The sequence below is a fragment of the Mesoplodon bidens genome, assembly GCF_964165515.1.
Source record: "Mesoplodon bidens genome assembly, chromosome: 2".
Lineage (NCBI taxonomy): Eukaryota > Metazoa > Chordata > Mammalia > Artiodactyla > Ziphiidae > Mesoplodon > Mesoplodon bidens.
In genome coordinates, this window is record NC_138177.1 from 133,761,101 (window position 1) to 133,779,474 (window position 18,374).

Genomic DNA, 18,374 nt, shown 5'->3' on the forward strand with positions numbered 1-18,374 from the left:
CTCAAGCGTGCCAGTCACTATGTATCTCTTAAACACAAGAAAGGTTGAACAAGAATCATTTTAGGTTATTTTTAAATAACCACATGTAACTTATAAAGTATTCTTATCAAAAATATTGAACCTGAATTTAAGGCTCTAGCTCTAGCTCGTAGCTCACAAGAAACATAGGGGATAGAGGAACAAGTCAAATGACACCACAAGGAAACAATCAAATTCTGAATGTACCATTCTAGTGACAAATGGCCAAATCCCTTCAAAAAGTCTATGCCATGGAGGCAGGGGCAAGGGATTCTTCTAGATTAAGAAACCAAAGAGGCATAATACAATGCAATAGGCTCAATGCATAAAAATCAATGATCTTGATTTTATGAGGTTTTTGAGGGGAAGAAATGGAAGTGGAAAAAGGAGCTACGAAAGACATTTGGGAGCAATTGGGAAAATTTAAGTATGTGTTGGGTATCTGATATTAGGGAATTATTATTAATTTTCTTTGGTGTGATAATGATATCATGACTAATTTTAGAAGCTATAACTGAAGTATGTAGGGCTAAGTTGTCATGATATCTACTACTCACTCTTAAATGGTTCAGAAAAAGGTAAACAGATGATGCAAACATGGCAAAATGTTAACTGCTGAATCTAAATGGTGGGTTTGTGGGTATCTGTTACATTAGTTTTCAATTTTCCTGTATGTTCAAAAAATTTTATAATAAAAAGTTTAAAAATATAACCAGTTAAAAGTTCCTATGTTCTTAACATGACATTTTAAACCACACAGGATTTTTTAGAACATTAATCTCTTGATACACACTAAATGCACAGCCCAGTGCCAGCAAAACAAATGCCAGCCAGAAGCTGCTAATGTAGCTTGGGGAGAAGAGTTACACACTAAACAGTGTGCAGAGTACAAAGCAATACATGATTGGTTGTACGCTACAAGTAGTATACAAACTGGTACACAAACAAGTATATACAAGGTATACAAATAAGAGTTTAGAGGAAAAAAAAAGTAAGATTTTAAATGGCAGAGGAAGGTACTGCACAAGAGCTAGAAGCCGTGCAGTCTGTTTCAGTAAAACAAACTTAAATGCTGACTATGAGGAAGGCACACAGAGATGTGTTCAATGGGGCAGGGGACACAGGCATAACCACTCTCCTCCATTATAGTGGCCACACACAAAACAGGTGATTGTAACACGGTGTGATAAATGCTACAGTAGAGTGCTCTTCAAAGGGTGCTAGTGAAACACACAGGAAGGACACCCAAACCATGGAAGAAGTGCAGATTTAGAGTCAAAACCTATCCCAATACAAATTTAAAATGTAGGCACGTCCAGTAAAGAATTACTAATTCGCAGATGACATAGTTCATTTGATACAGCAGACTAAAGCCAAAGGCTCTATCAGAGCTACTAAAAACCATTATAATGGTATAAATATTTATGTAAACCTTTAAGATCAATATAGCATTTGTACATTCTGTACCATTTAGGCAATTTTAAATTTCATACACACAATGCAGTTGACAGGGCATCTATCTTTCAGCAGCAGAATTTCCACTACCACATAAAACTTAAAAAGTTCCAACATAGGGACTTCCCTGGTGGCACAGTGTTTAAGACTCCGTGCTCCCAATGCAGGGGGCCCGGGTTGATCCCTGGTTGGGGAACTAGATCCCACATGAATGCCGCGACTAAGAGTTTGCATACCACAACTAAGGAACCGATGAGCCGTAACTAAGGAGCCCACAAGCTGCAACTGAGGAGCCCGCCTGCTGCAACTAAGACCCTGTGCAACCAAATAAATAAATAAGTGAAAAATAAAATTAAAAAAAAGTTCCAATGTAAATACAATTTAATATCAGTTGAAAGCAAATATTACTAGGCTCATTATATCTTCAGAGGAGGGGGAAAAATGTACTCAACTTTTGACAAATTCTAATGGAATTATTTCTTACCCACTAGTTATATAATTAGTCATTCATTTTATTTTTTTTTGAACCGTACTTTAATTTATTGGCATTGTCAATCTGTGAACAAGACAGGGTTTTTTTCTTTCCATGAAGGGAGATCGTTTTCAATCTGCCATAACATGTGCCCACACATCTTCACCTTGAACATGCAGCATTTCAAGCTGTAGTCAGGGTAAATTATTCCTTTTACACTTTCACAATTTTTATGCTGCTGCCAGAAGTCTTCTCGGCATTTGCTTTGAATCCTGTCTTCAATGCATCCCTCACTGCTTTTGTACAGATCTGGGAGCATCGGATGTAGCTGAGTCCAGCTTGTCGCCAGTATGCCACCATGATTTCATGAGAGGGGGCACGTCCGGCCACATCGCAAGGACCTGTCAATGTCGGCTCAGCGTGCAGCCGAGCTGCCAGAAGGTCAGGCCTGAGAAGTGTAAGGGGCGGGGCCCCAGACCTGCCAGTCATTCATTTTTATTTATTTATTTATTTATTCATTCGTTCATGCATTCATTCATTTATTTATTTATGGCTGCGTTCGGTCCTCGTTGCTGTGCACGGGCTTTCTTTTTAGTTGCGGTGAGCGGGAGCTACTCTTCACCATGGTGTGCAGGCCTCTAATTAAGGTGGCTTCTCTTGTTGTGGAGCACGGGCTCCAGGTGTGCAGGCCTCAGTAGTTGTGGCACATGGGATCAGTAATTGTGGCTCAAGGGCTCTAGAGTGCAGGCTCAGTAGTTGTGGGACACGGGCCCAGCCGCTCGGTGGCATGTGGGCTCTTCCCGGACCAGGGCTCGAACCCATGTCCCCTGCATTGGCAGGCGGATTCTTAACCACTGTGCCACCAGCAAAGCCCCATTCATTTTAAATTGAATGTGTTCCCATGGTTGCCAAATTTTGTTGATCTATCTACATTTATAAGTTGATAATTAAAAATTGTCATGCATACAATTATGCATTTGTTCCATAATGAAAATTTACTATTCTTATAATCAAAGTAACAAATATTATTTTATAAATAAAAGTGTCCTTGGTAGAAATACAGGTTTTATTTTCTCTTGCTATAGCTCACAAAGTAAATCAAGAAATATTAGAATCAAATACATCATTAGAAGTAATATGAAACCTGAAGTTTGCAAAATGTCAAAGCCATTAGACAACTGAGAGCCCCTGGAACAAAATGTGGCAAAGCATTATTATTCAAATATAAGAAATAAATGAAATTTGGAAGGTTTTTGGGAAAATGATTTCCATCTCCATTTATTTTATTTTTTTTATCTTAGAATTACTTTTAATTTTATCAGCAGGGATACAGGATTTAATGATGAAATTTTGATGAAATGTATTAGAAATATTTGTGAGTGAGTAAGCACTATGCCATGGTGAGAGAGAGAAAAAAAATAAAAGCTATTGCTATATTCTTGACTCAAGTCATACTCAATATTATTTGTTACATATTATATTACACACACAAATGCATTCTCACTGGCATGGTATCACCTACATTATTATAATTTCCATTTCCTTCCCAATCCCTTTAAAGCCCATATCTGACCCTTAGACTTATTAAATTGCATTGTTTTAAACCACTTCTCCAATTTGTCAAGGTCATATTACGGTCATGTTGAATTTTGATCTTGACAAAGTATTAATCAGTCTTATCAACTAAAGAGAACTGTAAATGACTAAATCCACATGCTTTTCTATCATCCTAGACTTGATGAAAATATTAAATAGCCTCTGGCCCAGGATTGACCTCTACATATAAAACTTCTGTCCACTTTGGTTGAGGAGGAACTATAAATGAGTTTCATTGTTCTACCTACTTTGTTTCCAATAAATAGGTCTCTGGTGCTGATCTATTTTTATAAATTTGTGAATGAATTCCATTTGTAATATTTTTATAATATTAATATTTAATGTCTGATTTCAAGTCGTGGATGAAAAAATGCTAACATCAATGAAAACTACCACTTGCCCAAATAGATTAATAATAGTAAGAACAGGTAAAGTAGATTTAAAACCTACTGTCATGTTTATTTACTTTCCTGAATTGTTCCCACTGTGCCACTTCCTTACTTTCTGAATATGACAGGTTCATGCATGACGTCCTCCTCTAGATGCTGTGCCATTAAGAAATCTCACTGATTATAATAGGTGATCATCTATGATGGATAATAAATATGCTTGTGCATTTTCAATCACAAATCCACGTCTTGCACACTGAAATGATTTTACTTGTTGCTTGATCACGGGGACTTCTTCCTCTGAATAAATAAGACTTGACTTTGCCTCTTTATGCAGTCATCTGTTCACAGTTCTGCCTCTCTCCAGTAGACTGTGTCTCCTATAGCAAGTCTCAGTTTTTTCTTAAATGCAGTAGAAGGCCCTTCACACTCTATTTGTCAGCTTGGCTTCAGGTTTTCATATTGTTGGATGCTAAGGAAGCACAGTGGTGGAAGTTTTGCTCATCATAAAGCTTTAACAGTGAGTAGAAGGTATCTTGGTGTCTTGGGTGTGGGAAGATATGCTAACAACCAGTGATAGATCCGTTGTAAAATTTGGAACTGTTCCTTTGGTATTAAGTTTCACTTAAGACCTGTGCTTCTGGATAGGATGGAGTAATAGGAACTGGATTTACTCTCCTGGCTTAAACTGCTTGAACAAAGTAGCTTCAGGTGCTTCCACTTTTGAAGCTGGATAAATATCAGACAGGAACGAAGTTCACTTTAGTTTGGTCCAGGAAGAAAAAAGATTCACAGCTCTTTTAGGACCTGCACCTGAGAGACGAGCCCCCAAAAGCCCTAACTTGGAAAACCAACAGGGCTCACATCTTCAGACGCAGAGCTGTAGCTATCTGAGAGCCATCCATCTCCATTTAGAGAAGCTCTCAGAGCTCAATGCATGTCAGGGTTCACATTCTAACATTTGGACTGGCACGTTATAATAGGCAAAGGAAACTCTTCAAGGCATAAATGAATTGATTCACTTCTCCACTGCTGCTTTTCACAAGGTGGGCAGTTTTTCCTTCCCAGACGTATAGAACAACTTCCATAAATGAGCTGATCTTCCAAACCCAGACAAGGTAGGGGGAGGGACAGAGGAATTAATTACCTCTGTCAGAGGGCCCTTCATGTGGAGAAGCAGATGAGGATGTTTTCCTTCGAACTAGGGTTAGGTGTATCACTTGCCCTGCATTTCTTAACACTTCAACAACATCCTGGTTGGCAAAACCCTGAATATTCACACCATCGACCTAAAACATTAAAAGATACATTAAACAAAAGGTCCAAGTTAGCTACCACTTTTAATTCTGGCAAGGCAGTATAAAATTAGGCAATTCATTTCATCCCCAAAATAATTTGTATTAGACCTAAGAAAGTATTTTTGAATAAGGATGAAAAATTAGTAGTAAAACATGCTGACAAATTTCCTGAGAAACTAGAAAGCAAACTGAAACTTGTATTCCTAAGTCACACATTTAACTTAATAGCCTGAGAAAGGTAGAGGGTCTTAATCTCTGATGCTATTCAAAATTCAAAGTGCCATAAAAGGTGGTCAGTTGTTATACAGAGCTCTCAAGAGGTATTACTAGAAGCCATTATTACTAAAAGTGAAGAGGCCATCCAATACTTCACCCCTTTACCATATATCATTATGTGATATTTTCCAGAAGAAACTGATCTCCCTCCATTAGGTTTTCTAGTATTCTGAAAAAGCACATGCAAGAAAGGTATTTACTAATCTCAGTCAAGTCCAATCACACATTCTTAAGTCCATCATGACCAACAGGCCTCCTCGCTCAATCTTCTTCAAGCTAGCCAAACCACTGCTATAGCTTTCCCCCTAATATCTTCTCCAAAGTTTTATCACTCATCTCCAAACTGCCAATCACAAGACATTTCCTAAGCCCAATAATGGAAAAGCCAAGGGTCATGAAAGGTGCTTCCTTAGATGGACTTGAAGGACAAACATTCAAATTATACCAACAAACATTTGTTTCTGTATAAATCAATAAATTAAATGTGTGTGTATGTGTGTGTATACATGCTTCAAAATTATTATGCAAATAAACTGTAGGGCTTCCCTGCTGGTGCAGTGGTTAAGAATCTGCCTGCCAATGCAGGAGACACGGGTTCGAGCCCTGGTCCGGGAAGATCCCACATGCCGCAGAGCAACTAAGCCCACGCACCACAACTACTGAGCCTGCGAGCCACAACTACTGAAGCCCGCATGCCTAGAGTCCGTGCTCCGCAACAAGAGAAGCCACCGCAATGAGAAGCCCACGCACCGCAACAAAGAGTAGCCCCCGCTCGCTGCAACCAGAGAAAAGCCCGTGCGCAGCAACAAAGACCCAACAGAGCCAAAAATAAAATAAATAAAATAAATTTATAAAAGAAAAAGAAAATAAACTGCAAAATTTAACTAATTTCTACTAAATGGAGGAAATACATGCTTCAAAATTATTATGAAAATAAACTGTAAAATTTAACTAATTTCTACTAAATGGAGGAAATACCAATTACAATCCGAATTGATAAAAGGCAATGATTGCATTCTCAAAAACAAAAAAAATCTCAATTTTGTATATACTCAAAATTACTATTAATAGAAAAACTACTTTCACAAAGAGATAAACAGTTCTAGTAAATGGCCTATTAATTGCATATAAAATTGATGAATTTAAAGAACACAAAGAGGTGCTTGAAATGTTTTGTAAGAGAATGTTAGTGCATCTTTCAAATATATGTGTATGTATATTATAATATACACATGTATACAGTATTTTTTTTTCCTGCCAATATCATTAGTGACTCCTTTCTTCACAGGCAGTTAAAAAAAAAAAAATGAGGGGCTTCCCTGGTGGTGCAGTGGTTGAGAGTCCGCCTGCCGATGCAGGGGACACGGGTTCGTGCCCCGGTCTGGGAAGATCCCACATGCCGCGGAGTGGCTAGGCCCGTGAGCCATGGCCGCTGAGCCTGCGCTTCCGGGGCCTGTGCTCTGCAATGGGAGAGGCCACAACAGTGAGAGGCCCGCGTACCGCAAAAAAAAAAAAAAAAAAATGAGGATGGACAAACAACAAGGTCCTGCTGTATGGCACAGGGAACTACATCCAATCTCCTGGGATAAACCATAATGGAAAAGAATACTAAAAAATGAAGGTATATATGTGTAAAACTGAGTCACTTTACTGTACGGCAGAGATTGGCACAATGTTGTAAATCAACTTATACTTCAATTAAAAAAATTTCTTTTTAATTAAAAAAAATTTAGGACCATGACAGTCCAAATTAATGAGATTTCACTGCACTAACAAACTTAATTTTTTAAAAACATTATGAGACTATATTAAGCCATTCCCATTGCATATATATTATAATAATGATAACTTTTCCCCCAACTTGATTAAATTCTAAAACAGAGGGCAGTTACTTACAGCAACTATTTGGTCATTCACTTGAATTTGACCATTGTGGTATGCAGCGCTGCCAGGTATTATACTTTTCACATAAATCCCTGAAGCTTCTCCTACGGTGCACAAAACATATGGAAAAAGGAAGAAAGCTCTAATTAAGCCTTGATTGCAAGATTCACATCAAGAGGTTAATTAGCTAAAGGGGCTGACTGAAGGCTTGATAAATACTATTCTGAATGCAAGCAGAGAAACTGATGGATTATTTCAAACTGTCACCATAACAAGTGACCCAAATTTGAAATGATTTGATTGATGCCTATTTTTGGAAAAATAATCAGTAATGGAACCTTGATGAAATGCATTCCAGTATCAGCTGGAATTCAGGAGAGCTCAGGTTAAGTCTTACTCTCTTCTCTTGGTCCATCTCCCTTCTCACTGCTGACTTGCCATAAACCTTCATCATTTCTCAGCAGCACTAAGACAAGAGGGTCCTAACATGTCTTCCTACATTTAGTTCACTGCTCATGTTAGCTTCTATATATGTCATAAAATGTATATAAAAATTATAACTATATAGAAAGTATGCATGCCTATGGGCAAGGGCTGGAAGAAAAGTTAGAAAAAGAAAGACCATAGCTCTGGATGATTTTATATTTTTATCTCAATTTCAAATGAACTTAAAATATTGTCTGTAGAAGGAATATAAACAACAATGGATTCCTATAGCCTACATGATAAAATGTAAATTTCATAGAATCACATTCAAGGACCTCCATAATTTGCCCCAAACTTCTTGTTTTACTTCATCTTCCAACTACCGCTCCAATAAGACAAAAGTCCAGACACACAAGACTCATGATGTTCCACCAAAACTCCAAGTATTTTCTATATTCTATCCCTTTTCTCATTTTTTATTCCTGTCTATCTCAACCCTTCTATCTAAATCCTTCTCCTTTTCCATGCTTAATACAAATTCCTCTTTCTTTGTGAATTCTCCATTTCCTTCTGTCATAATGAGTCTTTCATCTGCTATATGATGATAGTTTGCTTGCATTTCTGATAACACATACATTTCATTTATCCTCAAACAGCTGACAGTTATTTACATGTTTATCTCCCTGAATAGACTTTTCTTATATTCATTTTTCTACTCCCTCCAAAACTAAGCAAATCAACTGCTCAAAAGTTCCAATGAATGGAATAAAACGAAAACTATTTTGAAAGACTACATGTTTAAAAAGCATATTGAATTATTAAATGTTCTAGCGTTTGGATTCAACACTTCTCACCCAGCCCTTGCTCCAGTCCCAAAAGCTTCTTTTGAGGGTAAAGAAGTAATATGATTCTTTTCTTATTCAGTGACATAAACATCAAATTTTCTCAGTTATCTATCATTCACTTCATTTTACTCTGCATGTATATCACTAGGTTTACAACTTGAAAACTTAATGTAATAAAGGTTCATAAACCACAAGTTTATGATTTCTCTAACCAGACAGCATATTAAGAGCTATTCAGTACATTTTTTTGCAACATTATTATACAATCCATACTTAGCTCTTTAGAACTCATTTAAATTCTGAACCTAAAAATGGTGGCACTTAGAAAAATCTAAAGGTTTGAAAACAGTTATTTCATTAGGCTAAAATAGCACAAGGTGGTCTGACATGAATTTCATTCAGGACTTTGAATACATTAGCACTTTTAATCTTTCCACCTGCTGTAAATATGCAAAATAATAACTTTAAAAAAATTAACTCTCTAACCTTGCAATTTTTAAAAAACTAGAACATTTCATAACTTTAACTTTTCATCTTACTAGCAAATATTTGTGAAAAAGATTTATTTTTCCTTACTGTAGTGATTTCTTATCATAATAGAGTAACTCTTACAGTGAAAGTTACCAAAGCTTTGCATGTCGGAGTTCAAGGAGTATTATTCAGAGATACTTGGGCCATGCATTTATTGTTACAATGTATTCCCTTTATATGAAAGAAAAATAATTCTAATTAAAGCATTTGTTTTATCTTCTTTTGATAAACATAATAGTAATACTTCTTTGACATTCACAATATGAAATATATGCAGTAATCATTTTACTTTATCACATGCAAAATGTCATAGTATGCAACAGTCTCAATATTCAAAATATATCTATCTTAGAAACAAGAGGGGTACAATTCAAATGTTATATACTATGTTGGATAAATTAAATTCTTTTGTTAATGACTATCAAGCCAGCTACAAAACTACTGAGATAAAACTGTGATTCTCTAATAATTTTTTGTAATTGGTTGCTATTACAGTCATGGTTTTATTGTTAAATGTTTAAATTAAAATATGCAGATATTTAATTTTACTCTCTAGAAACCTTAACATCCTTTACAATTATTTCCAAATGTAAAATAGAAATGATTCATTTACCTGTCTGAGCGGTTCCAACATAACCAACAATTCTAATTCCAAGACTTTGTCCATCTTTTTTAATGAGTTCAACATCATAAGTTTCAAAAAGAGAATTGTCCTGAAAGGAAAAAATAATTTTAATTATATGTAACATTTAGTTATCTAGCTTGTGTACATAGTCAATTTGTGCATGGTTTGTCAAGTATTTTCTGAGCACCTGTAGTACGCAGAATTTTAAGATTGTCTCTATGACTTTTGATCCCTGGTGCCATTCCTGTGTTTATATCACGGAAAAGGGAGTTTATCCAGGTAAGCCTAATCTAAGCAGGCACCCTTCAAAAGCAGAGCGTTTTCTCCTATTGATGGCAGAAAGAGAAGTGAAAAAGATTTGAAGCATAAGGACTGGACTTGTGGTTTGAAGAAAGAGGGGTCATGTGAGAAGGAACACAGGGGGACTTAAGGAGATGAAAGAGGTCCTTAGCTGATAGCCATTAATATAGAGACTTCAGTCCTATGGCTACAAGAAACTATTCTGCCAACAATATGATAGAGCTTGGAAATGGACTGTTCCCAGAGCATCCAGATAAGAGCCCAGCCAGGCCAACACCTTGATTTAGGCTTTGTAAGACTCTAAGAAGAGCCCAACAAAGCTCACCCAGACTTCAGACCTACAGAACTGTGGACCAACAAAGGGTACTGCTTCAAGCCACTACATTTGTGATCATTTGTTATACAACAAGAGAAAACTAATACAGCCACTTAGAAAAAACTCAGCATAAATTTGTATCTGAAAGAATTTAATGTAAAGAAAAAGTTAGAAACAAATGGTAAGACTAACTATTGTAAGCAAAAAATATTGACCTAAAACTGATTATCATTCTTGTCTTCTAATTTAAAATATTTCTGTAAAAGAGTAAGGTGTCTAAAAACATAAAACCTTGTTTTCAATTCAAAACATTAATAATAGAAAGTAAATAACTGATTGCATCAAATTCTCACTTATCACACAGCTACACTGGTCCCTCACTACAAAGTAGAAGGCTTCAGAAAACCAGAAGAATGGATGGAAAAGAAAATGGTTCTAACTAGTTTAGAGAAGAAAACAAAAATGATTCTAATATCTCTGACAGAAAACTTCCATTCACATGGTTCCAAGTACGGAAAGGCTTTCCAGAAGACACCAAATGGTTCCTCAAATGAATTTGAAACGTGGCTTCCCACCCACTTCTCACCATAATCACTTCTCTTTTCTTCTTCCTGGCTTGTCCTTTTAAAAACGATTTCTTTCCTTTTGCCTTATTATCTCTTGATTCAGAGCCTGTGAGATAGTTGGGAAGATCTTGGGACTGAGGGATGAGGGGACCAGATTGAGGCAGTCAAAAGGTACAAACTTCCATTTGTACCTTGTATTATAAGATGAATATGTACTAGGGATGTAATATACAACATGATAAATATAATTAGCACTGTATGTTATGTATAAAAGTTAAGAGAGTAAATCCTGGGTTCTCATTACAAGAAAAATTTTTTTTCTATTTCTTTAATTGTATATGAGGTGATGGATGTTCACTACATTTATTTTGATAATCACTTCATGATGTATGTAAATTAAATCACTAGGCTCTACACCTTAAACTTATAAAGTGCTGTATGTCGATTTTATCTTCATAAGACTGAAAGACAAAAACCAAGAAAAGAACGTGGAATGGACCAGAAAGATCTAAATTCAAACCCCAGCTTTGCAACTTACTACCTATATGACCTTTAAAACAAGTTATTTGGACTTCCATTTCCTCATCTATTAAGTGGATGATAAGACCTATCTTGCAGAATTCTTATGAAAAATTCAGATGACTTAGACAATTCCAAGTGCTTGATAATGATTAATAGTAATGATTATTATATAACTGTAGATTGTTAATAATCAAAATAAATATTATTATTATTAATGTCTATTCCCTTTGTCCAGTCTGTTCTTATCAGTGATAACACACATACACTGACCAGTATTTACAGTTTCCCCTCCACTATCTGGATATCTGTTCACCAATCTTATGAAATAGAAATGCAGGTATTATTATTCTCCAATCTACAGATGAGCAGCTGAGGCTCAGGGAAGTTGAATGACTTAACCCTGAGAAATGGCAAAAAAAAGAAAATCAAACTTGTCTAGTGTCTACAAATTGCTCTGCTTCCCTGTTGAGCACTGAGACACAACTCACACCCATGCGACACTTGGAGTGGAAAACATTTCTAATCCTGCAGTAAATCACACCCAGTACTGAATTTACGATGAAAGAGTAATTTGTATACTCACAGAACTAGGGCTCCTGTTGGCCACAGCAGGCAGGGCAACAGGTAAGGCTGCAGGGGTAGGAGGGGCTATGGAAATTTCACCAACTGGGTCTCTTGCAACAAGCATCCTGACAGAATTCCCACAGTTCCTCAGCACTTGGGCAACTTGCTCACTGGTCATTCCCTGCACATTTGTGCTACCAATCTTCAAGATGTGATCCCCTGTCTGGAGTCTTCCATCCTTTAATCCAAGGGAAAAAAAAGAAAAGAAAATTATTATGAGAAATCATTGGTCTAACTTCACTAGTTAATAACAATTCATCAGACCTTGAGTCGTGGCAAAATGGATGATAAAGAAGCCATCTAGGGCTTCCCTGGTGGCGCAGTGGTTGAGGGTCCGCCTGCCGATGCGGGGGACACGGGTTCGTGCCCCAGTCCGGGAGGATCCCACATGCCGCGGAGCGGCTGGGCCTGTGAGCCATGGCCGCTGAGCCTGCGCGTCTGGAGCCTGTGCTCCGCAGCGGGAGAGGCCACAACAGTGAGAGGCCCACGTACCGCAAAAAAAAAACAACAACAACAACAAAAAAAAAAAAAAAAAAAAAAAAAAAAGAAGCCATCTAAAAATGTTGAATAACATATAATACTTTTAATGAACAGCTGAATTGGCAACAGAGAAAAGGAAGTCCTTGTAATACAGAAAAAGAAGGGAAGGGGTGGGGGCACAGGAGGAGAGTTCAAAAGGAAAAGAGCAACCAGATTTTTAAAATGGCCATTTGCTTGAGGGTATTACTTCATGCCTAATGGCCTAGAGCCAGGTAAAAATAGCCACATACATAAGGAAGAGACCTGAAAGCCCTGGGCATCAGGAAAGGAAGAAAGTCAGATCAGAGGCCACCAACAAAAAAGTGAAGAACCCTAAGGGCCGACAAGCCCAGTGACACATTTGAGGAACAGCAAGATGACACATTTGAGGAACAGAAGAGAATGAGCAAAGAGGAGAGTAGTCAAGAACCGATGGGAGGGCTTCCCTGGTGGCACAGTGGTTAAGAATCTGCCTGCTAATGCAAGGGACACAGGTTTGTGCCCTGTCCTGGGAAGATCCCACATGCCTCGGAGCAACTAAGCCCGTGCATCAAAACTACTGAGCTTGAGCTCTAGGAGCCCGCGAGCCACAACTACTGAAGCCTGCGCGCCTAGAGCCCGTGCTCCACAACAAGAGAAGCCACGACAATGAGAAGCCCGCGCACTGCAACGAAGAGTAGCCCCCGCTCACCGCAACTAGAGAAAGCCTGCGCACAGCAACAAAGACCCAACACAGCCAAAAATAAATAAATAAATTTATTTAAAAAAAAAGAATCGATGGGAGCATTACCAGGGGGTCAGCGGTATAGAGCATCTGCTGTGAGCCATGGGGGAAGGGAAGTCATTGGAGGGTATTGAGCAGTGGAGTGACATGATCTGACTTAGTTTTAACAAGAGCACTCCAGCCTCTGTGCTGAAAATAAACTAAAGGAGAGAAAACAATAGAAGCAGAGATACCAGTTGGGAGGCTAACGCAATAATCTAGAAAGAGACAACAAGAGCCTGGACTAGGTTAGCAGTTGGGGTGTTGAGAAGTGAGATTCTAGACGTATTTTTAATGAACTGTCAACAGGCTCTGCTGATAGCTTCTACATGGGGTGTGAGGGGAAAATGGAATCAAAACTCTAAGGTTTTAGCCTAAGCAGCTGGAAAGACAGAGTTGCTACTGAGACTAAAAAAAAAAAAAAAAAAAGACTACAGAGGAACAGGTGTGTGAGAACAGAAATCAGGAGTTCAGTTTTAGAGATGTCTAGTCTGAGATGCCTATTAGACACTGCAAGTGGATATATCAGATATGCAGCTGGATATACAAGTCTGGAGTTCAGGAGAGAAGTCCAGACCACACATTTAAATTTGGGAGTCATGAGCATATAGAAGGTATTTAACATCATGACTCTGGATGAGTTTAGAGGAAGGATATGCAATCTTCTGTTTCTTAAGCTGGTGATATATATATGGGTAATCATTACTATTATTATTATTATTATTTAAAACAGTCTATTTCTTAAACTGGATTACAGGTACATTGGTGATTATTATTATTATTGTTTAAAATGTGCACAGACATTATATATACTTCTATATGTTTGTATATTTCACTCATGGAAAAGTTTAAAACATAATACATCAAAAGGTATATCAGGGGCTTCCCTGGTGGCACAGTGGTTGAGAGTCCGCCTGCCGATGCAGGGGACACGGGTTCGTGCCCCGGTCCGGGAAGATAACACATGCCGTGAAGTGGCTGGGCCTGTGAGCCATGGCCACTGCGCCTGCGCATCCGGAGCCTGTGCTCCGCAACGGGAGAGGCCACAACAGTGAGAGGCCCGCTTACTGCAAAAAAAAAAAAAAAAGGTTGACTGAATTGACCAAGATCACAAAGCTAGTAAGTGGCAGAGCCAAAGTTCAACCCAAGCTGTCTCACTGAAGACCTGTTTTTATTTAGTCATTTGTCTTATACTTTGATATCTCCAAAGTAGTATCAGTAGATAATAAATATACTGTTTCCTATTCTACAAGAAATTTGCTATAACTGTCAAAGGGCTTGAAATAAAATGAAGATGAAAATAGATATTTTGCACCTGGGAGAGAAGGACAACCTGAGAATAGAGCCATGACCACTGGGCTAGTACAGTTCTAAGCTTCATACTCCTGGCTCCGGGAGGCACCATCTGTAAGTTCCAGATGGACCTCAGAAGAAAAAAAGTGGAAAGGAAGGAAGGGAGGGAGGGAGGGAGGGAAAGGAGCAAAAGAGAGAGGGCCTTAAAACTAAGTCTATTGCCCATCCTTCCTTTTCTCCAATTTTGCAGAAACCTGTATGAAAGAAGGTGTTAGATCAAAACAGGGAGTAGAAAACTATATGCTTTGTTGTGAATTCTGCAGAAGGCATTAGAAGCTACTGAGAGCAAAGAGGAGCCGTGAAACAGAAACGCAATTCAAGTCAGAAACATTTGGAAAGACTTAGAAAAGAAATAGATGCAAGGAAGAAATTACTGTGGAAAAAGGAACAAAGAATTGCTGGATTTCTACTTTAAGCATTGATAATTTGATGTTCTATTTTTATCAATGCAACAAACTTGAAACAAAACAAGCAACTACTTAAGAGACAGTCAAGTGTTCATGATGAAAAATAAGGGTAAGATGCCTCTGTGAATAAACCATTCTTGAACAGAATTTTGGCCTGACCACAGAATAAAGAATATGATGAGTGTTTTCATACTTGGCTTGGACAAAGGACATTTCACTGTAAGTACAGAGTCACCTCCTAAGCACTATTTTTTTCCTATATTACCTCAACTCATTTAAAATGATGTAGATAATTTGCACCTGTCACTGAAAGTCACACATTTTCTTATTCCAGAAAAACAGGTGTTCTAAGGAATTCATAAGTGCAAAACAATCATAATCAGATTGATAGGAAAGACACCAAAATGACAGCTAGCTTTTGAAAGTCCAGCAGCCCCAAACATTGCATTTTACTGATAACTTCTGATCAATATTCTCCTTTCATAATCTGTCTAGTGTGGAAGGAAATTAAAAGGTATAGAGTCCTTTTTGTTCTTTAACAGAAATCGTAAGTCAATGATAGCCAACAAATAGCTATGCCAAGATTCAAAGTCATAGCATGCTAATCCAACAGTGAAATACAAAAGTTTATTAACCCATCGATTCTTTCAAAAGAGAAAAAATTATGCATACGGGAAAAGATAGTATGGAAGGCAAAACATTAAAATAGCTGATGTAATAGCGTAACACACTATTACAGTGAAAACACTATCATTCATATCGTATTTTTTTAAAGAAAAAATACTTTAATCCAAGTTAGCAGTTATTGGCTAAAAAAACATTTATTACTCTGCACATTTAAGTTCTCTGATAGGCTGCTGTAGATGATAATTTCAATTCAAAAAATATTTGAAAGCCTAAAGGATTTCAGGCTTGAGCTACAAAAGAAAGAAATCAAATTTGTTTCTCTGAAAATTAAAAAATGGCACCAAATACTTCCACAACTCAGAAAATGAAATTATTACCACTTCTGATTCCAGGCCATTTCTATCACTGGTCTTTAATCAAAAGGCAAAAGAGAAAAACAAATACCGTATGCTAACACATATATATGGAATCTAAAAAAAAATAAAAAATAAAAAAATGGTTCTGATGAACCTAGGGGCAGGACAGGAATAAAGACTCAGATGTAGAGAATGGACTTGAGGACATGGGGAGGGGGAAGGGTAAACTGGGATGAAGTGAGAGAGTGGCATGGACATATATACACTACCAAATGTGAAATAGATAGTTAGTGGGGAGCAGCTGCATAGCACAGGGAGATCAGCTCGGTGCTTTGTGACCACCTAGAGGGGTGGGGTAAGGAGGGTGGGAAGGAGATACAAGAGGGAAGGGATATGGGGATATATATATATATATGTATAGCTGATTCACTTTGTTATACAGCAAAAACTAACACTGTAAAGCAATTATACTCCAATAAAGATGTTAAGTAAATAAATAAACAATAAGAATGCACATTAAAAAAAGAAAAGAAAAAAATAAATAAATGTCAACCTCATGGCAAGTCTCAGGTTTGAATCTCCAAAGGAAAATAATCCTAATCCTGTATTTTGACCAAAAATCAGTAGGTGGATAACTTAGATCCTTGGCTAGTTTGATTTGGTATTCTTTTATCTTGACTTCTAGTAAGAATATTGCAAGGCTTTTATAAAGATATAACTTATATTACTAGAACCATAAAATTGCTCTTTGCCTCAAGGAATTACAGGTATTAAGTATAAGTACATCTATCCTATCCTCATATTTCCAGAGCCCTCATCAATGATTTTTAAGGATAAGGAAAATACCAGTTTACAGACACACTCAAAGCAAAATTACTGGGAATAACCAACTGTTCAGTGGCCTCAAGCTGGATCTTTATTATTCTAGACTAAAAATTCCTCATAGGGCTTCCCTAGTGGCGCAGTGGTTGGGAGCCAGCCTCCCGATGCAGGGGACACGGGTTCGTGCCCCGGTCCGGGAGGATCCCACATGCTGCAGAGCGGCTGGGCCCGTGAGCCATGGCTGCTGAGCCTGCACGTCCAGAGCCTGTGCTCCGTGACGGGAGAGGCCACAACAGTGAGAGGCCCACGTACCGCAAAAAAAAAAAAAAATTCCTTGTAGTCCACGCCTACTCTCCAATCCTTGGTTGGTTCGATTCCTTCTTAGTATTAAAGGTTACTAGATAGGTAATAGGACTCATATTATAATTGTCTGATACCCAAAGTCAATAATTCATGAGAACTTTTAAGTAGGTTGTGCTTTTTTTTTCTTTTTTTAAATTAAAATGCTGTTCCATATTAAAACGTGATTAGTTTGTCTCACAAATGTTTTCCCTCAAGAAAACCGCCATACTTCAGTACATGACAGAAGTGCTACACAGTACATCCGATTTTGTCACATGGTATTAAAAAGACATGGGCTTAAAGGTCATATTTACTTAAATTCGTTTTTATTGCACTTTCTTTTTTTTTAATATTTTTTTGGAGGGGGTAGGAGTTTATTAATTAATTTATTTATTTTTGCTGTGTTGGGTCTTCGTTTCTGTGCAAGGGCTTTCTCTAGTTGTGGCAAGTGGGGGCCACTCTTCATTGCGGTGCGCGGACCTCTCACTATCGCAGCCTCTCGTTGCGGAGCACAGGTTCCAGACATGCAGGCTCAGTAGTTGTGGCTCACGGGCCTAGTTGCTCTGTGGCATGTGGGATCCTCCCAGACCAGGGCTCGAACCTGTGTCCCCTGCATTAGCAGGCAGATTCTCAACCACTGCGCCACCAGGGAAGCCCTATTGCACTTTCTTAAGTGAGACTGGCATTGTTGCCGTTGCAGTGGCAAGCACATGTGGAGAAGAATGCAATGACTACTAGTACAGCTGTGTGCCACTGCCCTGTTTCACACAAAGGCACCAGCAAGTTTAGCCTACCACTGCTTGCGTGTCATCAGTGCAAACGTCAACATGGTGAAAGGGCTAATACATCTTAATATTATTATGTAAGTTGTTTTGATCTTGTACACCCCCTGCAAAAGACTCAGGGACCCACAGACAAAACTCTGAGAGCCACTATGCTAAATAAATACACTTAGCTGCTGAAAGGATAATAGGAATAGCTCCACAATTTGTATAAGGTAGAGCAAGCTTTTTCTTTCTTTTTTTCTTGGCCTGGCCACATG

At 37.9% G+C, this 18,374-nt stretch overlaps 2 protein-coding genes across 2 annotated transcripts in view; both read right to left on the minus strand.

Annotated features, from left to right (window-relative positions):
- PATJ (PATJ crumbs cell polarity complex component) overlaps positions 1–18,374 on the minus strand; it is a 348,566-nt gene that overhangs the window by 316,683 nt on the left and 13,509 nt on the right. The window contains exons 7-10 of the mRNA XM_081223688.1: positions 12,103–12,321; positions 9,804–9,903; positions 7,401–7,492; positions 5,078–5,219 (exon numbers count right to left, since the gene is read on the minus strand). Of these exons, the coding sequence (XP_081079814.1) occupies positions 5,078–5,219; positions 7,401–7,492; positions 9,804–9,903; positions 12,103–12,321 (553 nt within the window). The remainder of the gene's footprint in view (positions 1–5,077; positions 5,220–7,400; positions 7,493–9,803; positions 9,904–12,102; positions 12,322–18,374) is intronic.
- Positions 1,607–2,334, minus strand: LOC308611359 (ATP synthase subunit epsilon, mitochondrial-like). Its single transcript, XM_081223687.1, has one exon. The coding sequence runs from the start codon at positions 2,303–2,305 to the stop codon at positions 2,159–2,161; it is 147 nt and encodes a 48-aa protein (XP_081079813.1). The 5' UTR covers positions 2,306–2,334; the 3' UTR covers positions 1,607–2,158.

Bases quoted from the DNA above. Each gene is read 5' to 3' on its own strand.
- LOC308611359 (XM_081223687.1), bottom strand. From the start codon at position 2,305: ATGGTGGCATACTGGCGACAAGCTGGACTCAGCTACATCCGATGCTCC.